The 27,280-nt window shown below is 37.2% G+C and overlaps 1 protein-coding gene across 17 annotated transcripts in view; it reads right to left on the reverse strand.

Moving 5' to 3' along the window:
• The window catches only part of L3MBTL4 (L3MBTL histone methyl-lysine binding protein 4), a 449,613-nt gene that overhangs the window by 246,011 nt on the left and 176,322 nt on the right, over positions 1-27,280 (reverse strand). For all 17 annotated transcript variants that reach the window (XR_003724606.2, XR_013408124.1, XR_013408125.1 and 14 more), the window contains 2 exons: positions 6,822-6,907; positions 4,280-4,390 (listed from right to left, as the gene is read on the reverse strand). Coding sequence is in view for 13 of the 17 variants with exons in the window: in XM_015121580.3 (XP_014977066.3) it covers positions 4,280-4,390; positions 6,822-6,907 (197 nt within the window). In the remaining 4 variants the exon portion in view is untranslated. The remainder of the gene's footprint in view (positions 1-4,279; positions 4,391-6,821; positions 6,908-27,280) is intronic.

Genomic DNA, 27,280 nt, shown 5'->3' on the forward strand with positions numbered 1-27,280 from the left:
AAACTTCACCACTCACCTGCCAATGAACCACACATCACCAAATGAGTATTTTCAGTATGAAAATCAGAAAATCTGGCCTGACTAGTTTAAGTGGATTTATGAGGGTGAGCGAGCAGAGGATCTTGGATGAGGCTGCTGACAGTCCTATCCCCCGGCACTGACCATGTATGGTCTCTAATTCCATGGCTTATCGCAGCTACAGGGCAATTGCTAAAACGTAAAAAATACTGGTTTCGGATTAGAAACATGGATATCCTTGAAACTTCATCAGATTGCTTAAGTTCTCCAGGTCAACTACACAGCAAAAATAACATCTACTTAAAAGAGTTGATGCGAAGCCAAAAATATGATATATAACATACTTGCTAAGTACCCACTCTACTATTACTACTTCTATTACTTCTGATACTTGCACCACTACATCCACTACTGTTACCACTTCTACTATTACAAACACTAGGCAAGTTATTTCATCCCAATTCTCTTAGCCGGGATACTATTAGCGAGCACATATAAATAATAATAATCCTGATTTCTTTAGACCTGAAGCCCATAAGGCCCACTAAACTAGCAAAAACAAACAAACAAACAAACAAATAAACAAAAAACAAAACAAAACAAAAACCAGACAGTAACAAGTGGTGGTGAAGATGTGGCGAAATTGGAGTCCTCGTATAATGCTAATGGGAAAGTAAAACAGTGCAGCCACTTCAGAAAACATTTTGGCTTTTCCTCAAAATCTTAAATATAGAGTTACCATATGACCCAGCAATTCCACTCCTAGGTATATATCCAAAAGAAATGAAAATATATGTTCACACAAAAACATATGTAAATGTTTATCCCAGCAGTAATCAAAATAGCCCAAAATAAACAACCCAAATGTCCATCAACTGACAAGGAGATAAACAAAATGTGGTATATCCATAAAATGGATATTATTCAGAAATAAAAGGAATGAAGTACTGATACTTACTGCCATATGGATGAACCTTGAAAACATTATACCAGGTGAAAGAAGCCAATCAAAAGATCACATATTATAGGATTCTGTTTATATTAATTGTGCAGACTAGACAAATCCATAGACACTATGGGAAATAGATTGGTGACTACCAGGGGTTTGGTTGGGTAGAAGGAGGGTAGAATGAGGAGTGGCTGCTAATGGGTACAAGGTTGCTTTCTGGGGTGATGAAAATATTTAAACTTAGTGGTGATGGTTGCACAACTTTGTGAATATACTCAAGACCATTGAATTTTAAGGTATGTGAATTGTATCTCAAAAAAGGTATAAGAAAAATATAACTAATAAACTACATAAGGCCAACCACATATTTGGGGAGTGGCAGAAGGAAATGAAGTCATCTTTAGTGGATCTGTCGTGCTCTGTCAAGAACTGCCAGTACCACACAGGACCCTCCAGGCAGGACAGGCAATGTGGACTTGGACACAAGCGACAAAGTGAGTGGGGTTGTGGGCAGTCACAACTCCTCATCCTACACATCTGCTCTCCCACTAGGAAGTGAGTTATTTAGGATAAAAATTAGAACACAAGAGTAGGAAGAGTAGGAATGCTATAAGCTCTAGAGTTGAAAACATCTGTTTAAAAGCTGGGGTTTAAAGCCCTGTTCCCATATATACTATCTTGTGACCTTGGACCAGTTATTTAACCTCTGTGGGCTTCAGTTTCTTCATCTATATAATGGGTATAACAACAGTACCTTATTTCACATGGATGCAGGAGGATACAATTAACAAATGTAAAGCCCTTAGAACGGTGTCTGACAAAGACTAAGTGCCATCACCACCATAGGCATTGTTGAAAATGTAGTTCTTGATGTTACAACAGGCTGACTCTGCTCTCACAATCAAACACAGGCATGCAGCACAGTAACATCTGCTCCCATTAACATCCCCCACATAATTCCAATCAAATTTCCTGCTTTTTGAACCAAGAAGGGTAGGCTTGTCCTTTGTCCATCTACTGATGACAATTGCTTCCATGAGGCCCCTTCATTAACACAGAAAATAAATACACCCAGGGAGGGCAGCACAGCAAGTGTGCACCAATTAATTACAGCAGCGGCTACTGCTAAGGTACCTATAATATAAAGAGCCAGGTAGAGTTTCAGGAATTTTCCATACACGACCACATTGAATTTTCACAACAAGCCTGTGAGGTAGGTATGGTTGATGCCATCACTTTACAGATAAGGAAAGTTCAAATATGTTGAGTAACTTCACCAAGTTACCACACAGTCAAATAAGTCAGTGCTGGAATTTGAACCCAGATCAGTCTTGTCTGAGGGCATTTTCCAATACATTATTACTCCAGATGTCCAAGAGAAGAGCAGTTATGAAAATAATTGAAAACAAGAGAAGAGTGCTTGTTGACCAACACAATCATATGTGCATACTCAGATAACAGTCAGAGTGCCAAAGTACATTCAGTGCCATTCACTCCTCCACACCTTCCTTAATTCACTCACACATACAGTAAGCATCTATTATGTGCTGGGATCAAGATTGCCTTTGAAAAATATTGACTTTACAAAGAAAATTAGAGAATAACAGAACAATATGATCAACACATTAACTGAAGAATGTACTGGGCAAAGCCGAGAGCAGGAAAACTTCAATTGCTTGCTCATAAACTGGCAACAAATGATCAATCGATGCTACAGTAAATATCTTATGAACAATAAGAAAATAGTCTGTCAACTAAAAATCTAAGTCAGATTTGATGTGCTATTAAGATTGGGCTTATCTTAGAAATGCAATGCTTTTTTTTTTTTTTTTGAGATGGAGTCCAGCTCTGTCGCCCAGGCTGGAGTAGAGTGGCATGATCTCGGCTTACTGCAACCTCTGCCTCCTGGGCTCAAGCAATTCTCCTGCCTCAGCCTCCCAAGCAGCTGGGATTACAGGCACGTGCCATCATACCCAGCTAATTTCTGTATTTTTAGTAGAGATGGAGTTTCACCATGTTGGCCAGGCTGGTCTGGAACTCCTGACCTCAGGTGATCCACCCGCCTCGGCCTCCCAAAATGCTGGGATTACAGGCATGAGCCATTGTGCCTGAACTACTTTTAAAATGAAAGTTAATAATAAAATGTCACTGAATTAACAAAGCAATTATGATATGCAAAAGTCATTTCCATTGAAAATGCCATAAGAGTAAACAGTAAAATGCCAGAAATAAATAAGAATTAAAGGAATATGCTTAAAATTAAACTTAAAACATTAATAAGAAGGTATATGGTAAAATACCTATGTTATTCCCGAATATTATTTAACATAGTTTTTGTTTTCATTCATCAGAAGAGTAAAGGACATTTCCAGTATAAATTCTTTTGATAATCTATTGTCAAGCTGGACACTCATCTCTAAATTTTACTAAAATGTATGTACTGATTATTCTCCATAAATTGAATCAGATATTATTTTCAAATTAGGGATACAGCAAGTAAGATTTCTTTTAAATTATATCAAACCTAAATCTTTTAAGATAGTGGCTATTAAAATTAGTTGACTTCAATCTTTATTATTATGAAAAGAAAATATACTTGCATGGAAAATAATTTTTGAAGTGTAATATGTTATAGAAAATTTAATAAATTCTACAGATGCTTTCAGCTCTCTGAGAAAAATAAAGGATAAAAATAAAGGATAGTATAGAAATATTTTAATCAAATCCTTCATTCGAAATCTAACCTTTTTAGTTACAGTGAATAAACTTTTTAATTTTTTGTTTGACAAAAGCAGGAAACAAAGATTTAATTGTTCTTGGTCAGCTGTTTAATGACAATGATTTCAAGAAAAATAGAATAATGCCAATAAAAAGAAGCTTAAAAAAAGAACTGACAGTAAAAGTCAAAACACCAAATCCAAACAGAAATGTATTAGAATCTCTCTCAAAGTCAGTCATGTCTCATCTACAGATTTTCCCCTGTACACACACATAAGCTGGGAATCTCTCTATCCAAAGACCCGTGACAAGAAATTAAACCAGTTGGAGTTTTATTCTTCTGTTGTACCAAAAAATCAGAGCCTCTGTAGCCAGTTTAAGGTGTGAGTTACACCCTCTCCTTCTTTAGGGATTCTCTAGTCCCATCTTGGCCAGGGTCAATCTTCAAGGTCAAATCCAGAATGTTTTTCCCCCAGAAAACTATTGTGCAGATGAATTAAAAAACGAGGGAAGTTCATAGAATGGGAGGGTAGAGGAAAAATACTAATGTAGGAAAAATACTGATATAATAACGTAGTAATTTAAAATATGTACCTTTACTCTTTGGTCATCAACATCTACAATCGTAGCAACACGAATTAACCTGGGGTTCCGTTTATCCACAACTTCAAGTTTCATATTTGGCAGAAAACCATGAGGCAACCTCTGTAAATGTTATAAGTACAAAAAAAAATGCAATATTCAGTAATTCAGATCTCCTACTAATTTTTTCTAAAATACTATTGTTTCAGTTTTAGTAAGCCGATCTTTAATACAACTGGAATTTAGGTTTTATTTGTTTTCTTGTTGTTGTTTGTTTGTTTGTTTTTGAGACAGAGTTTCACTCTTGCTATCCAGGCTGTAGTGCAGTGGTGTGATCTCAGCTCACTGCAACCTCCACCTTCCGAGTTCAAGCAATTCTCCTGCCTCAGCCTCCCGAGTAGCTGGGATTACAGGCATGCGCCACCACACCCAGCTAATTTTTGTATTATTAGTAGTGACAGGATTTCACCATGTTGGCCGGGCTGGTCTCCTGACCTCAGGTGATCTGCCCACCTTGGCCTCCCAAAGTGCTGGGATTACAGGCGTGAGCCACCGTGCCTGGAGAGAATTTAGTTTTAAGTGCACATAGGACTGTATGCATATTATTTCATCTGATTCACAAAAACCTGTGAGAGAAAAAATAACTTTTTGGCCATTTTAAAGACAGCTAAAAAGACAAAGACAGATTATATCATAAGTTTGTTAATAATTACACTAAAGTTCAAAAAGCATCTTATTACAGTTTCTATATTGGTTTAGATTTTTTCCTTCTTTCTGATATTGACCATATAATTTCAGAAACTGTTAACTATTCTCATTGCCCAGTTTCAAAGTGTATGGCACAGAAGGCAAAATTATTTAATAAATACTCAGAAAGGATAAACATGATCCTTTATAAATCTAAAATATGCTTAGATAAAAGCTGTGTAATTTCAACTGTTAAACTGTTTTAAAATCATACTATGATACACTTTAAAGTCATAACCTATGCTTTTGTCATTTCAACTGTAACAAGAGACAGGTGATCTGTGTGATGGTTTACTTCAAGTCTTACATTGCTAGGAACCAAGAGTCTGCAACCACAGACACACCAGGAGTCATAATCACAGAGGAAGAAAAAAGACACTGGACTTAACCAAATCATGGAAACTAAGGAAATTCAACTCTCAAAAATCAAAGTCAAAAGCAACTCTGATAGTTTCTATAGGTTGGCAAAAAGTTTCACTTTGAAAACTATTACACATAAAAGTATTCAACTGGTTTTATTGGAAATGAAAGTGTTTTGAATTTTTCAAGTCTAGAAATGGCAAAAGGAAAATAAAACCCTACTAATATGTCAGTAAGAAACCATCAAATCTTTCTGCAATATCTGGTGTGTTTCTCTTCAGCTTTTGCGGAACACATTTTCTTTGTAAGATGCATTATTACATCTACTAAATGGAGTATACTGACTATAATTAGGTCTTTCGCCCCGAGACTCTTTCTGTTCTCCCCAACGTCACTGTCCTAAACAACAGAGGTAGAAGAGTTCAGCATTGTAGATGCCTAAGATACATCCCTGAGCTGAATCCACAATAACCCAGGACAGAGCCTGAAAGTTGCCTTCTTCGCTACTTTTCAGAATTTTATTTTCTTGTCATTTTCCTCTTGGAAAAGTCAAATACAGTAAGTATTTTTGCTTGCTGAATCTTTGCTCTTCTTAAAACCCTTCCTAGTACTCCAGCACTTCTACTTTCCTGATTTTATTATATGAACATTTCCCCCCAAATCCAGTCAATTATAATCAATTTTTTCAAAAAATGAAATATCATTTTGTTTCAAACCCCTCTTGATCTCTAGAAAACTTTCAGTAAATGAAATCATATGTAGAAGCCCAATATATAAAATTCTGATTAAAGACAAGTTGGAGAACTTGAAACACACAGAGAACTGAAAGGAAATAGAGTTTGAAAACCACTGGTTTAGGTTTAGGAAATAAATATCTTTAACTGTACTACCTATGTACTTTATTTTAGAAATTAATTTATATTTAGTTCAATCCTAGAATAAATATGTAAGTACAAATTTGAACTTTAAAAATTAGTATTCTAACAAATACTAAAAGAAAGGTTTACCTCAAAATATGTAAAATTATCCACACAAAGGCTATGCATCTCAACTATTTTGTTATGGCATCACGGACATTCAAACAGCCCCTGAGAGAGTGATACTGTGAAAATTCAGAGTTCTCACTCAGCAGACTAATAGCACCAGAAATGTAAGGAATGGATCATCAGCAGTTGATGAGGTGTTTTCAATTGTATCTCTGATTTACCATTTTTCAAGGAAGGAAACCATCATCTACATCCGTATATAGGAACAATAGCAAATGAGTCATCTACTTTGTATTTTTAACTAAAAGAAAAGCATATTGGTTATGAAATTACTACTTGAATTTAGAAAGAAAAAAACTAGAATAATTTTAAATTAGAATAATTTTAAACTGCCAAATGAAGGCATGACTCAATACAAACATTGTTTAAAGGTGAGAGTTTGTAACCCATACAGAACTTACCATTTTAAAAACTTTGGCAGGAACTGCATTGGTTTGAGTAGCTTCCAGGTATTCTGTCCAGGAAAACTTTTCTGGATTGGGATAACCTGAAAATATATATATATAAATACCAAAAGATTACTCATAGATATTCTGATTCCCATATACTACAAAACATTGTATGATATAACACCTAATGTTAATTGAATGCTCACCATTTAACAGGCCTGATGCTAAGAACTTCAGATACATTAATTCACTTAATCATAACCTCTTGAAGGCTAAGGCATGCCTGCGTTCAAACACTTCCTCAATGGTACTTTCATTCACTCAACAAGGTTAAGTGGATTGGCCAAGGTCAAAGGCCATGTGAGTACTTGACAGAGCCAGGTGACACCCAGGTTTCTGACTCCCAAGCTCCAACAAAAGCCTCCTTAGAAGTTTGAAAAAACTTACAAGCAACCATCTGACCTCAAACCATGAATTGGAAAAAGAGGACTCTGAAAATCTTTCAAATTTCTCTAATCATTCTATGTCTATTAAAGTTTTAGTCTCATTATTCCTACAATTGCAATTAAAAATATATATTGAACATGATATAAAGAACTCTGTTTATTTCAAAATTCCTTCTTGTTTCTCTTTATGTTTGTGTTCTTTCATTCCTAATTAAATTTGCTAGAGTTCTATATTGTATAGTTTTATTTATCTTTCCAAGCAATAAGTATTTAGATTTAATCATCAGCTCTTTTTTCCTTCTTTTTTCTTTTCTAATTATATTGTTTACTGCTTTTACTCTCATTACTACCTCCCTCCTACTTCTCTTTGGTTTATTTTATATTTGTTTTGTCAAATTGAATTATAATTTATTGCATTTAAAAAAACAAGAGACAATGAATCTGCCACTATGGCCACTAAATTCAGGTTTAGACAGCTGGACACATTTTAAAAAAATATGTATTCTTCTCACTTTTTATTTTCTAAAAACCAATTATAATTGCTATCTGTGTTGCCTTGATTTAATCCTTAAATATATATTTGAGATATTGCAAGTAATTTTCATATTTGTTTAAAATAGTAATACTAATATCTAGTTTACCACATTGTAGTTTCAGACTGTCACGTGATATATAGAATTCCTGCTTTTGAGGTTTGAGGATTTCTTTTTAGTGTAAAATAGAGTCAACAATTTTTTTAAACAGAGTATATATATGTTTTAAAGTATGGTACCATTTGCAGTAATACAATCTAGCTATATTATTCAAAAATCTGTTCTTTAAGCAGAAAGTCTGAAGCAATATGCTAAAGACTCCAAAATTACTATTTTTTCTATAATTCTCCCATATTTCGGATCATTTTTCCTTCGTTTTTATGCTTTTTACTAAAAATATATTTAAAGAGGAGTACACGAATCAAGTGGATAGACTGAACATTTTTTTAAAAACTAACATACATGCCTAACCAGACACAGATCTAAGCCAGGACATTTCTAGAGCCCCAGGATCCCTTCCCCATCATCCTCCCTTTTAGGCATCACACCACCCTCCTCAAAGAGAAATCCCTACCCTTGCTTCCAACCACAGAAATCTGTTTTCTTCTGTTTTTCCCTTTACATCAATGGAATCACACAGCACGTGCTCCCGGTGGTGAACATATTTTGCTCAGCATTCTGAATGTGAGGGTCGGGTAGATGACTGCCTTCAGAACATTCATTTTCATTGTTGAATAACATTCCATTATGTTATTATTTTACAATTTATCTATCTATTCTACCGATTGTGATCATTTGGGTGGTTTCCATTGGGAGCTATTATTAAAAATGTTGCTATGAACATTCTAGTATATTATTTTTAGTGATAAGAAGTATACATTTATGTTGGAATTCATCCAGGAGTAAAACTGCTAGATCATGGAGCATTTTTTCTTCGTATTTTGATGTTACATCATTCTGTACAGAAAATGTTTGGCATGAGTTGTACTTTCTATTTATTCTTAATATAGAGAAAATTTCCCTTTCCCTTTTGGATACATTTCTGTATTTTGTCTCAAATTATTTTCACTAAAAATGATACTGCCACCCTATTATTTTCTACTTGTGTTTGCTGACAATATTTTACCCATTGTTTTTACTTTTATATTATTTTTCCAGATATATCTATTTTAAACACTTTCTAAATGGAGTTTTAAATTAATTTACATTTGTTTTCATCACTAGTTTTTAAATCTAATTTCTGTAAACATGTTTTAAGCTGAATATTTTTAAGCTCTCCTAGGTTTCCTTTGCTTTCTGTCCTTTCCTTCACAAGCTATACTATATATCTTAAGTTTCAATAGTATTTCTGCAGTTGCATTTACTTTTTCTTTTTCAAGAGATGAGGTTTCTCCAGGCTGCCCGGAATGGAATGCAGTGGCTATTCAGACACAGTCATAGAGAACTGCAGCCTCAAACTCCTGGGCTCATATGGTTCTCCCACCTCAGCCTTCTGAGTAGCTGGGACTAAAGGCACATGATACCACACCCAACTCTGCATTTACTTTTATAGCTGATATTTTTAAAAAATCATCCAAATCCATTTATTACATTTTGGATCTCCACATTTTTGTGTAAATTTTGAACCATGCCCACACCCGGCCCCTTCCATGCTGGGCTTCCTCATCCAGGCACCTGATGGGAACATATGGTTGGATGCAGCGAAAGGAAACCTGAGTGTAGGGCACTAAAGACTGAATGTGAGGTAAGTGAGAGTGACAGCACCTCGTCCTGCCCCAGCCTGGTAAAGAAACTCGCCATGCTACTGTGAGAGGCATTAGCTTTCTTCCCCTTTTTGTGATAAACAAGTGAAAATTAAAGGCTGTGACCGTTTTAAATGGCTCTTAAACAACAATTGCATCTATGCCACTCTCAGAAATGAGCTATGTACATGCAAAAAAGGGAAAACATTGTACCTGTATATTCCCTGTTCAATGAACCCAAGGAGAGAAGAATGTCATATGGCCCAGGGAGACTTGCAAAAGCCACCTACTCCCACTTTCCTCCTTCCGACCCCAGCCCTGAGGCCTGGTAGACCTTGGGAAGCAAGAAGTAGGGCTGGAGGGGGAGTGGGAGGGGCCAGGTCCATGCACACAGCTGTGCAGCAATACCATGGAAGAAGCTTTCCAAAGATTTAAATTCCTACTTGAGACAAGAATGAAATACAGGAGACCGCCCCATGCAACAAGAATAGCCTTTAACCTCTTCACCCCTCTCAATGAAAACCCACCTCTAACTGGCTTCCTTTTATTGGTAAGCACTGTATTCACTTAATTAAGTCAGTTATTCCTCATCTAGTCCCTGTGAGGTACACTTTTTATCTACATTTTTTAGGTGAGAACTTGAACCTTGAGCAGCCTGCCAAGCGCTATACATTAGAAAGTGGAAGAAATGGGATCTCAAGGATGACGCATGGCTCCATCAGCCTCGTACTTACCACTTCGTCCCGCTAAGATTGAAAACGCAGCGCATCTATGATCCAAGGCAGCACTTTGCAGGCCTCAGGACTGAGAGGCTGAGCTCCCCCTGGAGGCCAAGGCGTGGAACTGCGACAGCGAGAGGGCGGGACTACAGACAGCTGGATGGGAGACTGGGCTACACTGTTTAAATTATTTATTCATGTCCCACCTCAATCTATGCCATTTTGACTTAAAAACTTGCATGCTTTGGTTCAGCCACCCATGCCCACAGCCACAGCTTGGACCTAAAGAATGAGGTCCAAGCTGTGGCTGTGGGCATGGGTGGCTGAACCAAAGCATGGAAAAAGTGTCACAGAAATTAAGATCAAGGAACTACTGAGCTACGGCGTCGGCCACTCAGCCCTGGATTTCCTCATGGTACCAGCAATTCTTTCGGTAAAACGGTAGATCTGGGTGACAAATATCTTCAGTTAATGATGAAGAATAATTAAAAATCATCTAGATGGTGGCAAAATTAGGGGTGAGATGTAGTGAAGCCGAACAGCCTGAGCCCTCAGGAAGAAGGGGTTTTTCCAAACAGCTGAGAACTGTTTTAGAAGAAGAGGAGAACTACTTGGGATATGGCAGAATAAGCCATCTCCTTTACAGGCTGCAGGGAAGTGGTGGCCTCAAGAGGGACAAAGGAGGAGGCACTGTGTTAAAAAACTGGGCTCAGCTGGGCATGGTGGCACACACCTGTAGTCCCAGCTACTCAGGAACCTGCAGTGGGAGGATCACTTGAGCCACTGAGTTCAATGCCAGCCTAGGAACATAATGAGACCTCGCCTCTATTTTAAAATAAAATTTAAAAAAGAAAAAGAAAAAGAAGAAGCTGGGATCTAGGGAGATTATTTCCAGAACCTGGAGAGGAATGCATTCAGGGTCAAGAAAAAGTCCTTCTGGAGGATGCAAATATGGAAGCATAAAAGGAAACATGTAAGGGTTAAACTAAGGTAAATATAAGTTAAAACTTTCTGTACCATTTCATTCCAATGGCTTTCTCGATTACTCAGGGGAAAAGCAAGTGCTTACCATGACCCACAGGGCCCTACAGAACTTGGCCCCACCACTGCTCTGACCTCATCTCCCGTTCACTACACTCCTGCTATAACCAGAACACTGCAGACATCCTCCCTCTTCAAGTTCTTGTACTTGTTGTTCCTTTACCTGGAGAGTTATCTGTAGATATCCTCCAGACTTGCCACCTTATCTCAAATGCCACTCAACTGTCACCTTCTCATTCAGTCCCACCCTGAACTCTTTATATAATAGGGAACCCCCCTCCCAAATGTATGTGCCCTTCCTAACCCCACTACTTACCTTATTCTTCTCCACAGCACTTATTGGTACCTAACACAGTGTGTGTTTTGAATATTTCTTGTTTCTCTTGCTCCATTAGAACATAGGCTGCCTTATGATAGGAATATGTTCATTTCACTGCTATTTCCTCACAACATACAGCTGGTATTCAGTAAGTATTTGGTAAATATTTGTTGAATGAATAAAATATATTTCTTGAAACATTTGCATTTTACATTGTAGTGGCCAAGAATGACAGAGATATAAGCCAAAATGATATCAGTCTAGCCTCAAAATTCTGAGCAAAACTGATACGAAGTTTTTCACCTGCTGGTACTGGTGGCATCAGAGGTACCATTCAAACAAAATGGTGCTGGTGTATCAATTCTGGCTAATGTTCCACCAGCACTGTAAACTGGATGACGCCAAGAAGCAGCCATCTGATCTGCGGCATCTATACAATGCAAATGTAATACTCTTCAGTTTTTTGTTCCATATTAGAAGGCCATATAAGGAGGTGTGATACTGGTTTCAGAATTTTTTTAAAAGGCATCCTCAATTATTTTTCCTCTAGGAACAACAGCCTAAGCAGCAACCTATTTTTTCCACTGGAACATTCTTTCTAAAGCATTGAGTTCATGAATCAATAGCACAAGACCTTACATTCCTGACATCCTAGTCTGGGTGACCTGTCCCTTAGGACCTAGAGAAGCAGAACAACCACAGTTATACTGGTGGCCAATTCAGGAAACAAAATCATTGCTGTATGACAAGCAGGTTTTACGTAATGGCCAATAGTCCTATTTAATAACCAGCAATAAAAGGGATCTGCCAAGGGTCTATCACAATAGACAGAAAGTTCAGCATGAACACACATGCTGGATGGACACATCATCAAACTCAATTCTACTGATGAGGAAAGTGAGACCTGGCATTTTAAGTGACTAATACAAGGCAAGAAAACTAACATTGAAGTCAAAGCTAGAGCCTGTGTCTCCTGACTTGCAATTTGTAGAAATCAAAACGTCTAAAGAGCTATTTTGAGGTTTACTGAGTGCTCTATGCCTCTGAGCCTGAAGTCTAAGAGAAAACATCAATAGAAGAATAAGGATTATGTGACTAGTACCAGTGCAGCCCTGGCTGGCTTTCACTATCATTTTAAGAACTTGAGTTATCTAAGAAAGCCCCTCAGAGGCCACTTATTCATTTGTTTCAGGTATCTCTCACAAGGCAGGGCAGTGAACCATCCAAATACCCAGGCCTCCCAGTGACAGAGATTGAGGGAAGTTACCACTACCTGAAAGCTGCCATTCCGCTGGTAGGTTCTGCATGAACAGAAGGGCTCTTTATGGAAACAATCATAGGACCATGTGGTCACTAATTGTCTTGTCTGAGACAGTGGCATGCTGTTCACTACACGACTCAGAAATATAAGATTTGAAGAAAATCAGATGCTTCAATCGTGGCCAAGCCTAATTCAGGTTCACCCTTTAATGTTTCAAAACACATGTTGAAAGTGACCTCACATTTATGGTACCTTAGATACTAGAAGTCTTAGATTCATATTCAGCTCCTAACAATTAAAGTTAAAATATCTTTCTGGCAAAAGAACATAAGTTACACTCTCTAACATTTACAACAGGATGCCAGATTTTTTACTTGATCATTAATTAGTTTCTAAAGCATAGGGAGAACTCTTTGATCTACAGTATGGAATATCAGCACCTCAGGAGCTTGTCAAAGAGCTCATTTTATAACTGATTGTTTTGCTCAAAGTACGGCTGAGCTGTACTATATACAGAATACACTATGTAAAGATATATACTCTCTTTTGTGTCTAGCAAGATCACCAGAATACAACCTATCCGTGTTGCACTGGCTGAGTGCCCAGCAGAACTGTCTTCAATACCATGGCTTGTGTGGGATCTAATCTAACCCAATGTTTTGGCAGGCATTTGAGACAGAGTAATGAGTTCTATTTCTCTCTGTCTCTCAATACTTAACATTTTAAAATAAAAAGCTAGGGTTGTTTTTCTCTTAGTTTCACTAACCATGTCATCTTCCACTGAGTGATATTCTATCACAGACCTAGCAATCCTCACATGTTATATCTTTATTGTTCTTTGTGACATCCTCTGCTCCTAGCCGTGCCTCACATTTGGTAGGCACTCAATTCATATCTGCCCAGCTCATTAATTAATAATTTATATTATCTTCTGAACTCTTACCTTCCTTACGCCAACAGAATCTATCCATAGGAACTAGCACAGTACCACTGAAAATACAGTAATCTTTTGTTTGGCTAAAAAAAGTTAATGGTTAAGGTTGCAACTAAAGGAAGGATTTCTTTTGACTGTAAATTTTTCCATTGTAATTTAAGCTTTGCAAGGAAATTATGAGGTAAAGTGGTCATTGGGTATCAAAACATCAATTTGCTAAGCTAAATATTTCTATGTGTTCATGAAACACCTGGAATATCTACTCAGCAGGTCCAGCCAACTGGTGATTCTAGAGAATCTAAAGAAACCAACTGTGTTATTTCTACAAAGTACATTTCATTACCTCCCAAAATACCAATTATTATAGCTTTATGATCTAAAAATAAATGTTCATTCAGCCAACAGGTTTGAATGCTCAATTTCCAGTTTAAAAATGCAGAAATACCCTACAAGAGATCCTGAAGGAAGCACTAAACATGGAAAGAAACAACAGGTACCAGCCATTGCAAAAACATGTCAAAATGTAAAGTTCGTCAATGCCAGGAAGGAACTGCATCAACTAACGCACAAAATAACCAGCTAATATCATAACGACAGGATCAGGTTCACACATAACAATATTAACCTTAAATGTAAATGGACTAAATGCTCCAATTAAAAGACACAGACTGGAAAATTGGATAAAGAGTCAAGACCCTTCAGTTTGCTGTATTCAGGAGACCCAGCTCACATGCAGAGACACACATAGGCTCAAAATAAAGGGATGGAGGAAGATCTACCAAGCAAATGGAAAACAAAAAAGGCAGGGGTTGCAATCCTAGTCTCTGATAAAACAGACTTTAAACCATCAAAGATCAAAAGAGACAAAGAAGGCCATTACATAATGGTAAAGGGATCAATTCATCAGGAGGAACTAACTATCCTAAATATATATGCACCCAACACAGGAGCACCCAGATTCATAAAGCAAGTCCTTAGAGACTTACAAAGAGACTTAGACTCCCATACAATAAAAATGGGAGACTTTAACACCCCACTCTCAACATTAGACAGATCAACGAGACAGAAAGTTAACAAGGATATCCAGGACTTGAACTCAACTCTGCACCAAGTGGACCTAATAGACACCTACAGAACTCTCCACCCCAAATCAACAGAATGTACATTCTTCTCAGCACCATATCGCACTTATTCCAAAATTGATCACATAGTTGGAAGTAAAGCACTCCTCAGCAAAATGTAAAAGAACAGAAATTATAACAAACTGTCTCTCAGACCACAGTGCAATCAAACTAGAACTCAGGACTAAGAAACTCAATCAAAACCGCTCAACTACATGGAAACTGAATAACCTGCTCCTGAATGACTACTGGGTACATAACGAAATGAAGGCAGAAATAAAGATGTTCTTTGAAACCAATGAGAACAAAGATACAACATACCAGAATCTCTGGGACACATTTAAAGCAGTGTGTAGAGGGAAATTTATAGCACTAAATGCCCACAAGAGAAAGCAGGAAAGATCTAAAATTGACACCCTAACATCACAATTAAAAGAACTAGAAAAGCAAGAGCAAACACATTCAAAAGCTAGCAGAAGGCAAGAAATAACTAAGATCAGAGTGGAACTGAAGGAGATAGAGACACAAAAAACCCTTCAAAAAATTAATGAATCCAGGAGCTGGTTTTTTGAAAAGATCAACAAAATTGATAGACTGCTAGCAAGACTAATAAAGAAGAAAAGAGAGAAGAATCAAATAGACACAATAAAAAATGATAAAGGGGATATCATCACCGATCCCACAGAAATACAAACTACCGTCAGACAATACTATAAACACCTCTATGCAACTAAACTAGAAAACCTAGAAGAAATGGATAATTTCCTGGACACTTACACTCTCCCAAGACTAAACCAGGAAGAAGTTGAATCCCTGAATAGACCAATAGCAGGCTCTGATATTGAGGCAATAATTAATAGCCTACCAACCACAAAAAGTCCAGGACCAGACGGATTCACAGCCGAATTCTACCAGAGGTACAAGTAGGAGTTGGTACCATTCCTTCTGAAATTATTCCAATCTATAGAAAAAGAGGGAATCCTCCCTAACTCATTTTACGAGGCCAACATCATCCTGATACCAAAGCCTGACAGAGATACAACAAAAAAAGAGAATTTTAGACCAATATCCCTGATGAACATCAATGCAAAAATCCTCAATAAAATACTGGCAAACCGAATCCAGCAGCACAGTAAAAAGTTTATCCACCATGATCAGTGGGCTTCATCCCTGGGATGCAAGGCTGGTCCAACGTAGGCAAATCAATAAACATAATCCAGCATATAAACAGAACTAAAGACAAAAACCACATGATTATCTCAATAGATGCAGAGAAGGCCTTTGGCAAAATTCAACAGCCCTTCATGCTAAAAACTCTCAATAAATTCTGTATTGATGGAACGTATCTCAAAATAATAAGAGCTATTTATGACAAACTCACAGCCAATATCATACTGAATGGGCAAAAACTGGAAGCATTCCCTTTGAAAACTGGCACAAGACAGGGATGCCCTCTGTCACTACTCCTATTCAACATAGTGGTGGAAGTTCTGGCTAGGGCAATCAGGCAAGAGAAAGAAATCAAGGGTATTCAGTTAGGAAAAGAGGAAGTCAAATTGTCCCTGTTTGCAGATGACATGATTGTATATTTAGAAAACCCCATTGCCTCAGCCCAAAATCTCCTTAAGCTGATAAGCAACTTCAGCAAAGTCTCAGGATACAAAATCAATCTGCAAAAATGACAAGCATTCTTATACACCAGTAACAGACAAACAGAGAGTCAAATCATGAATGAACTCCCATTCACAATAGCTTCAAAGAGAATAAAGAGAATAAAATACCTAGGAATTCAACTTACAATGGATGTAAAGGATGTCTTCAAGGAGAACTACAAACCACTGCTCAGTGAAATCAAAGAGGACACAAACAAATGGAAGAACATTCCATGCTCATGGATAGGAAGAATCAATATTGTGAAAATGGCCATACTGCCCAAGGTAATTTATAGATTCAATGCCATTCCCATTAAGCTACCAATGACTTTTTTCACAGAATTGGAAAAAACTACTTTAAAGTTCATATGGAACCAAAAAAGACCCTGCATTGCCAAGACAATCCTAAGCCAAAAGAACAAAGCTGGAGGCATCACGCTACCTGACTTCAAACTATACTACAAGGTTACAGTAACCAAAACAGCATGGTACTGGTACCAAAACAGAGATATAGACGGATGGAACAGAACAGAGCCCTCAGAAATAATACCACCCATCTACAGCCATCTGATCTTTGACAAACCTGACAAAAACAAGAAATGGGGGAAGGATTCCCTATTTAATAAATGGTGCTGGGAAAATGGCTAGCCATAAGTAGAAAGCTGAAACTGGATCCTTTCCTTACTCCTTATACGAAAATTAATTCAAGATGGATTAGAGACTTAAATGTTAGACCTAAAACCATAAAAACCCTAGAAGAAAACCTAGGTAATACCATTCAGGACATAGGCATGGGCAAGGACTTCATATCTAAAACACCAAAAGCAATGGCAACAAAAGTCAAAATTGACAAATGGGATCTAATTAAACTAAAGAGCTTCTGCACAGCAAAAGAAACTACCATCAGAGTGAACAGGTAACCTACAGAATGGGAGAACATTTTTGCAATCTACTCATCCGACAAAGGGCTAATATCCAGAACCTATGAAGAACTTAATCAAATTTATAAAAAAAAACCAACCCTATCAAAAAGTGGACAAAGGATATGAACAGACACTTCTCAAAAGAAGACATTCATACAGCCAACAGACACATGAAAAAATGCTCATCAGCACTTGCCATCAGAGAAATGCAAATCAAAACCACAATGAGATACCATCTCACACCAGTTACAATGGCAATCATTAAAAAATCAGGAAACAACAGGTGCTGGAGAGGATGTGGAGAAACAGGAACACTTTTACACTGTTGGTGAGACTGTAAACTAGTTCAACCATTGTGGAAAACAGTATGGCGATTCCTCAAGGATCTAGAACTAGAAATACCATTTGACCCAGTCATCCCATTACTGGGTATATATCCAAAGGATTATAAGTCATGCTGTTATAAAGACACATGCACACATATGTTTATTGCGGCACTATTCACAATAGCAAAGACTTGGAATCAACCCAAATGTCCATCAGTGACAGACTGGATTAAGAAAATGTGGCACATATACACCATGGAATACTATACAGCCATAAAAAAGGATGAGTTTGTGTCCTTTGTAGGGACATGGATGCAGCTGGAAACCATCATTCTCAGCAAACTATCGCAAGAACAGAAAACCAAACACTGCATGTTCTCACTCATAGGTGGGAATTGAACAATGAGATCACTTGGACACAGGAAGTGGAACATCACACACCAGGTCCTATTGTGAGGACAGGGTAGGGGGGAGGGATAGCGTTAGGAGATATACCTAATGTAAATGACGAGTTAATGGGTGCAGCACACCAACATGGCACATGTATACATATGTAGCAAACCTGCACGTTGCGCACATGTACCCTAGAACTTCAAGTAAAATTAAAAATATATATATATAATACAGTGGAAAAAATTCTATAAAGAAGTCAACATATTTGCATTCTAAAAATAAAAAATAAAAAAATAAAAAAATAAGCTCCATTGCTACTCTTTGTTTTTCAGTACTACTGCTGCCATTTAATGAATATCTCCTCATCTAAGCCTTGTGCAGTTTGATTAATGCATTATTTTATTTAATCCTCACACAACTGTATGTAGGTATAAATTAGTATTCCCATTTTAAAGGTGAATAATTTGAGTCTGGAAGAGTTTAAGTAACATAAGAATGACTCTGAGTTATAAAGAGAATACTTTCTGAATTCTTCTTTGTTTTGTCTTATTCACACTGTGTTACTGTTAGATGAGTGATTGTGAATAACTGGTACCTTTAAGAGCAACACTCTCCACGGGAAGAAAGACGTCACATGTTCCAAAGACCCATTAAAGATGCTCAAGGGACCAAGAAGAGGGTTTGACTTAGTAAAAAAAAAAAAAAAAAAGGAAAAAACACATACTTTTAGCTGTGTTCCCTTCTAAATGACAACAAAGTATCAATAAAGGCATTTTTAAATGAATGTTTAACACAAAAATGCTAAGTTAATTTTGATATAACACATTATGAAATATTATGCAGTTATTATAAAGAAAGAATTTGAACTCTACAAATGAGTTGGAATGAATTTGTCATGAGACACAGTTGAGCAAAGTTAAAAATGATGTAAAATATGTACCTAATATAATCCAATTTTTACAGCACACACAATGACTAAAAAGAACATGGGCTTTGAACACATGGATATGAGCATGTATGTGCACATGGATATGCAATCATGAGAATCCACAAAATATGTATAGTATAAGACGATGGCTTTTCTTCTTAGTGAGAAGGATGAACTGCATTTCCTAGACTCCTATGCAGCGACATGTAGTCCTGTGACTGAGTTTAGGCCAACCCATGTGGGTAGAAATGATGTAACAAGCTACCTCCAAGTTTGGCCCTCCCATGTACAACCATCAGCTTCTTTCTATTCTCAGGCTGAAATGGAAAGATTACCAAGAAACTGGAGGCACCCTAGTCCAAAATAATTGCATGGAACAGAACGAACCCCTATCAGCCATGATTATACTGTGCTAGGAGCAAGAAACAAAATCTTAAATGTGCTAGAAGCACTAAAATTTTGGAGTGGTTCGATATACTAGTTAGCTCAAGGTGACTAATATTAAGGGATTAGCATCAGTTACCATTTGCTCGGTGGGAGTAACTAACCTGGGTGGAAGGAGAAACCAAGGGGCACTAAGAGAGAAAACTCTGCAGTTATAAAATAGTACGAATGTAATGTTATTTATGCAAAAAATAAAATAAAAACAAAACTAATATGAGGACATAAGGCCACAATGAGAACAGGTAAAAAGCCAAATGCAAATGAGCAATGTCAACAAAAGTTCCTGGAAGTGTAAGAAAGAAACCAACGGATGAAAACTGACGTAACGAAATTTTAGAAAGCTAAAACATAAATCTGTTAAAGAAGAACACCAGTAAGAAGTAGCTAGTTTATGTTATAGAATCCAGGAAAGCTTGGGAATTGCAGACACCAAATATTTCTAATGGCAGCAGTGTGCGGCTAAACACAGACGCTGGTCTTAAAGTCTTGATAGAAACTGTTGGCCCCACGAGTTCATCTACCTTGCCCAACACAACTGGAGAACTATCCCTCATGCATTAAGGCAACTGGCTGGAGGTTTTAACCTCTAGATAGATTGAAACAGAGAAGTTACAGATGTGGAAATCTTAGTCACTGATGAAACTCACTCACAGAACAATGACCTCTCTACTCACTCCCATGGCCAGGATCTCAGAGAACTAACAGAACCCGCCCAAGTCCTCCATTCTCACCATACACACCAGTCAGAGGAAGGGAGGAACCTTGCCTGTGGAAACTAACCCAAGAGTCCTAGTTATGTTATTTGGGGGTGTAGAAACAAAACACCATGGTTTCCATCTGAACACCCTACAGGAAGGCTTGCAACCTGACAGGCTCCATCAGGGCACCCAGAGATTTTACCCAGCTTGTCAGGAGCTTATTCTTAAACATCAAAGGATAACTAAGATGCACTAGATATTTGAAGACCACAATAAATAGATACAAAACCAAATGAAAAAGAAAATTTGAAAAAAAAACAAAGAAAATATAAAGTGAGGAAGAATTAAACCAAAAAGTTTTAAATATAAACCTTTATTGAATATCCTTAGAGAGATAGGAGAGGATCCATAAGATAAGAGTGCTATTGGAAAGTAGAGGGGAGCGTTCCATTTCTGTGTAGAATGTAGAAAGTTACTGAAGACTGTTACTCACTCCCTAACAATGATCATAAACTTTCTTGGGCCCACTGGAGATCTAAAGTTCCAAAGCAACAAAAAGAGAAATCCAAAGACGGACAGATGAGAAACTCAAAGTATTTCGCCTGTGGCAGAGCACATGAGGAAGCAGTGATTCTATACAAGTGGGTAAAAAGGAATCAGCTAACATTTTAGTAAATTCTTAAAGGCCAAGTGGGGCTAACCTGTCAGTCTGGAATAATGGGCCTCCCCAAGTGCTCAAGGGAAAGATTAGGAGTGAGGCAGAAAACCAGAGAAAGCTCCCTTCCAGAGCACCAAAGATAAAGAAAAAATGTTAAGGCAGCACAAGGAAAATAAAAAACACATGAAGGGTGGCCAGGTACATGGGCTTATGCCTATAATCTCAGCACTTTGGGAGGCCAAGGCAGGTGGATAAGTTGAGCTCAGGTGTTCAAGACCAGCCTAGGAAACATGGCAAAACACCATCTCTACCAAAAATACAAACATTAACTGGGTGTAGTGGTACACACCTGTAGTCCCAGCTACTCAGGAGGCTGAGGTGGGAGATGTGCTTGACCCTGGGAGGCAGAGGTTGCAGTGAGCCAAGATCATGCCACTGCACTCCAGCCTATCTCAAAACGAAACAAAACCAAAAACATCAAGGGGAACATACGAACTACAGTAGACTTCTACTCAGAAACTATGCAACTCAGAAGACAAGATAGTGACACCTTAAAAAAAATGAACAGGAAACCTGTCAACCCAGAATTATATACCCAGCAAAAATGTCTGTACAATGTTAAGGCAAAATAAAGGCTTTTCCAGGCAAATAAAAGCTGATATAATGCATTTCCACCAAATCTAAGCTATAAGAAATTATAAAGAAAGTTCTTCAGAGAGAAGGAACATGACACCAGATGGAAATTTGGATATACACAAAGACATAAAGAACGCTGAAAATGGTGAACATAAAGGTAAAATAAAATGCACCTGCTTAATATAAATCACTGTAAAAGACTATATCAGCCAGATGTGGTGGCCCATGTTTGTAATCCCAACACTTTGGGAGGCAGAGGCGGGTGGATTACCTGAAGGCAGGAGTTTGAGACCAGTCTGGCCAACATGTCAAAACCCCATCTCTACTAAAAGTACAAAAATAGCTGGGTGTGGTGGTGCACACCTGTAATCCCAGCTACTCAGGAAGCTGAGGCACAAGAATCACTTGAAACCAGGAGGCAGAGGGTGCAGTGAGCCGAGATCACACCACTGTACTCCAGCCTGGGGGACAGAGTGAGATTCCGCCTCCAAATAATAATAATAAAATAAAAAATTAACAAACAGAAGATAATGTCATAATCTAAAACAAATACAGTAACAGCCTTTATGTGATATAGAACATATAGAGAGGTAAAACTGCTTTTACTTCGTGTTTTTCTGGTTTGCTGATTTTATAAGATAAAAAGTCATCTGGAACTAAAGACAACAAGAGGAGAAATGACAGGAAAGAAAATGGAAATAAACTGTTGTACTATGGGAACAACTATACTCTTTCTCATACTATGGGAAAAGTGATATAATAAAGTAGACTATGATAATAGGTATATCATAAACTGTAGGGCAACTGATAAATATTTTTAAGAGGCATAATTAAAAAGTCAATACTGAAGGTAAAATGGAAGCATTAAATAATACCCAATAAAATGTTTAAAAAGTCAGGAAAAAAAATTTAAAAAAACCAAAACCATAATGGATAAATAGAAAAACTACCACCAAGATGAGGGATTTAAATCCAGTCATACACATAAATATATTACATATTTTTGGAAATCCACTTTAAATGTAAATACACAGGTAAGTAAAATGTAGGTTAAAAAGTATGGAAAAAGACATGCAATATAAGCATTAATCAAAAGAAAGCTAAAATGGCTAAAGAAACATTACCAGGGATGAAAAAGAAAATTACAAAACATAGTCCTTGCTCACACAATGTTCACAGAAAATTGTGCTTACACTTAGAAAGACCCAGTTTTATTCCTTTTAGTTTGTTTGTTATGTCTGCATTTTCTAATATTGTTATCAGAAGAAAAAAAAGTTTATGAAGGGTAATCTGAAAATATTTATGAAATAATTTTAAAAATTTTTCCACACTCAGTAATCTAGTAATTCTACTTACAACAGTCATAAAAAATAACAAACATATAATTCTTAAAGGATTTCCTCCCCGTCATTATTTATAAGAACTAGAAAACATTAGCATCCAATACCAAGGAAAAACTTGATGAAACTGTGATGTACTCATAATAGATACGTATACAGTCATTAATACCCAGGTTTTCAAAGACTATTTAAAGAAAGAGAATATGTTCAAATTATATTTCTGAGTAAAGAAAACTGGTTATAAAAGCAATATTAACAATAAGATCACAATTTTAATTTTAAATTACCTGGTCAAATAACCAGACAAAATGATTGGAAAAATATAATAGTATGATAATGGTAAGCTCTATCTAGTGATGGAATTTTTTTAATTTACTCATTATAATGTCTCATATTTTATAAGTTTCCTACAATTTTACATTAAAAATATATTTAACTTTTATTTTAAAGAAGTTGACTTATGTGAAGTCCACAGCTTCACTTCACTGGTGATTATGTGTAAGACTGTTAAAGGTAAAATAAACTTTGATTCATAAAGAGTGGAATTTGGCTGACTGCGCACTCTTTACAGAGAAAGAGAACAGTATCTTTTAACAATGTTTCTACGAAATGTGTAGGGTATTCACTTTCTGTGGAACGCCTTGGGGAAATGGTGACATGATTTGCAATCAAGTTAAAGACAAGGAAGACAATGATATATCATGCTGCAGCTGCAGGTATCCCCTATTGATGGAAATGCAGTAAACTTGTCTTGTGAGACTTCTGGTAGCTGAATGTCTACTTGAGGCGTAAACACAATCATATAAAAATTATTGCATGTGGTATCAAATGGCCACCCAAAAAATTTCCCCCAGTTAGCAAAATACGCAAGTTTACTTTTTTCCCTGTTTTGGGTGGCTTCTTGCTATCATAGTAAAATGAACTTACTGTGGAACAAAATGGTATTTGCAGGAAAAGAGAGCCTTACAAGGTCAGGAACTAATTTATCTCCCTAGCCCATCGATTTACAGAGGCCTCAAGACCACAGAAAACTGAACAAAAGAGATCATACATGTCTCCTTATTCAGTCACGTTCTAAATAAAGTATGTAGCAACCCCAAAGTGTCTCACACATCGTCCTAGCCCCATTCTCATATCCCTGGTAAGGTCCCTGCCTCTCATTTCCACATATCGTGAATCTCCATAATGCTCTCCCCACTCCTTCTTTCTAATCTGGCCTACTATTGCCAAATAAAGCATCCCTAAACACGGCTGTATCATAGCTTTGACCATAAATTCTTCATTATAGCTTTTAAAGACCCTTCACAATATGGCCTCGATGTACCTAACCTACCAGTTCCTTATTAATATTCCAAAACTGAAGTGAAACCCATTTCAGACTCCCGAACTACAGAACTGTAAGATAATAAATTTGTATTGTTTTATGCTGCCACGTTTGTGGTAATTTGCTACAGAGCAGTATACCATTATGTAATTTTCTCTGTGAAGCATTTCTTATGCTTTCTAGCCAGGTGTTACCTCTTTGATTAATTACCTTGCTATCCCTACAACAGTTATGTCTTAGCTTACAAACAGTCCCCAGTTGACTGTCAGCTTCCTGATGTCACAGAAGTTGGCTCACCAACCTTTCTGTCCCACCTCCCCCTACCAATGTTCTACATTGTCATAGTAACAGTGAATAGGGATCCAAAACTCTATAACACTGTAAGTTAAAAAAAAAAAAAAAAAAGAAATTGCAGAACAGGATAAGCCAACTAGCAAATACAGAAAGAATAATGAAATTAGAATATCACCATTTGGCAAACATCACACTAATAACTAATTCATGTCATAAATATCAATGGATGTTAAAACCTAGTAGGTGAAAATTTGATGAGAAATTGAGTATTTACATATTCTCAAAGTAACTCCCAAGTAAATATGTATTAATTACAAAGAGAAAAAGAGAAATTTTACAGTGGAGGAGCTTGGCACACACCACTTTAATCAAGTGGCCAAAATTACCACAAACAGGAGAGGGACAGATGGAATTTGCATACCACCTGATATGGTGCAGTAAGAACTCAGCATTGCCTCTGGGACACCCCTCTGTAGATGCATAACCCACATCTAATCACGAGGAAACATCAGACAAACCCAGAGTGAGGGGCATGCTACAGAACTGGTCTGTAATCTTCAAAAATACCAAGGTCAGAAAAGGCAAGGAAAGACTGAAGAACTGTTGCAGATCGAAGGATGCAAAGGAGGCATGACTACTAAGTGCAACATGTGATCATGGATTAAATCTGCAGGTTTTTCTGTTTGCTTGTTTTATTCTATGGGTGACTGGCAAAACTTTCATTTTGACAACTTAATCTCATATGGTTTATCAGGGAGGCATTCTGTCTGCGATTCTTGCAACTCTTCTGAATCATTAAAATCATTTCAAATTTTAAATAAAGTAAAAATATTCACAAGGTCAGTCACCATTCGCCTGAGCCTAATGTGTTCTAAATCACTTCTCACCTCCTATTTCCCTCCCTCATCCACACCCTGCAGCCCAGCATGTCACTCATAATATTCATAATTCCTAACTATGGTGGCAACTTCATGCCATCTTGCTTTAGTGCACACTGTTCCTTCTACCTCATATTTTCTTCCACTCTATTTCTCAGCTAAAATTTTACACACCCTTCAAAGACCAATTCAAACATGACTTCCAATATGAAGCTGTCCAAATAAGAAGTTGGAATTAACATCTCCCTCCCTGTGCTCCCGCAGCTCCACTGAAAGTTTCCCTTCCTTCTCAGAAGCCACGTATAGGACTTCAAGCAGTGTTGTGAAGAAGAAAGGGCAACAGTGTTCTTGATGTCAACTCACAGGGCCTGCTACAAAATCAGCACACACGTGGAAGGCCTGGACCAAGGGACCTGAACCTCTGGATGCCAGTTCTTCACCTATGAAACTGAAATAATTGACAACAACTTCACAAAGTTGCCATGAAAATAGATAAGTATGTGAAATTAAGTGACATATTGGGCATTAAGAAAAATGAGAACGAAAAACAGGAGGAATGATAAGCAGAAAGGTTTTGTTATTTAACACATTCATGCACAGGATGTTATTTGTCTTTAAGACAGGCTCAAGTGTGTCATAAAAGGGTTTCTTCTTATGATATTGCAAGGGGATTCACCCTTCACAGAGGCCTTCATTGAACTCCAGGCACCTTCCCATTTGCTAGATGATATTTAAAATGAAAATTTAATAGATCAGCCATTTAATCAAGGTATGAGCAAGACAGTGGAGTGTAACAAAAATAATTCAAAGGAACTGTGAGTAAAATTTGGTGAAGACGATTAAAGCCCAGCAGTAAACAAAATTGCTTAAAGCTTGTGATGAGTAATGATAATGATGTCCTCTAGGATAGTGTGAAAACGTGAGTGCACCGAAGATGTTAGGCCTCTACTAACTGCCTAAGAGGGGAAATACTTGGAGCCAGAGATCGTAGAAGGGGCCCTGAGACAGGAAAACAGAATGCTGTGTACTCAGGTGGTTCACAGGCAGGAGTTTAAACATCAGATTTAGAAAGGAAAACCAACTAACATGATCTTCAGATATTCTCTTTCCTAAGACAAGGCTAGAGCTAGGGCTGCTTGATTGTGTGTGTGTGTGTGTGTGTGTGCGCGCGCGTGTGTGCGCCCGCGCGTAGGGAGACAGAGTGTGTTTAATTATAGCAAAACATAACAAGATCAAATACTGTTCATTTCAATGATTTGTTTCTAACTGTTGTCAGAAAAAAAGTGTTTGCTATATTTGCTATAGCGTGTGTGTGCGCGTGTGTGTGTAATTGCACTTCTGAGAGCAATTAGAGTGCTTGAAAGTAGAACAGCATATGCCAATTTGTAGAGCTGCCCCGGTGTATACCCTAAGTTTCACAGATTCCAGATAAAAGAGCTTCTTCAGAGACAGAGGTCAGTTTTTAAAACACATAAATGATAAAATATAAAGATGCTTTTCACTGACATAAATTTAATTCCAAATCCCAGGTGTTAGCTACTCTCTTCAATATCTTTCTAGAGAAGGTTTAAACATATGCCAGAATCTTTTCTTCCTTCAGGAGAAGCAAGCTGCTGGAATTTTAGCTGAAGTTATAAAATGACAAAGAAAGATGTTAGATAGACAGAAAACTGTCATAACAAAGTCTTAACATTTGAAGAACAAAGTTGCAGAACTTTGTTGAAGTTTTAGTCGAAATTATAAAATGTAACTTAAACTAAACTGAAATTATAAAATATAACTTCAACTAAAATTATAAAATAAAGTTATAAAATGCAAGTCTACAATAATGATATCAATGTCATACTGATATAAGAATAGG

This window comes from Macaca mulatta, chromosome 18 (assembly GCF_049350105.2).
Source record: "Macaca mulatta isolate MMU2019108-1 chromosome 18, T2T-MMU8v2.0, whole genome shotgun sequence".
Lineage (NCBI taxonomy): Eukaryota > Metazoa > Chordata > Mammalia > Primates > Cercopithecidae > Macaca > Macaca mulatta.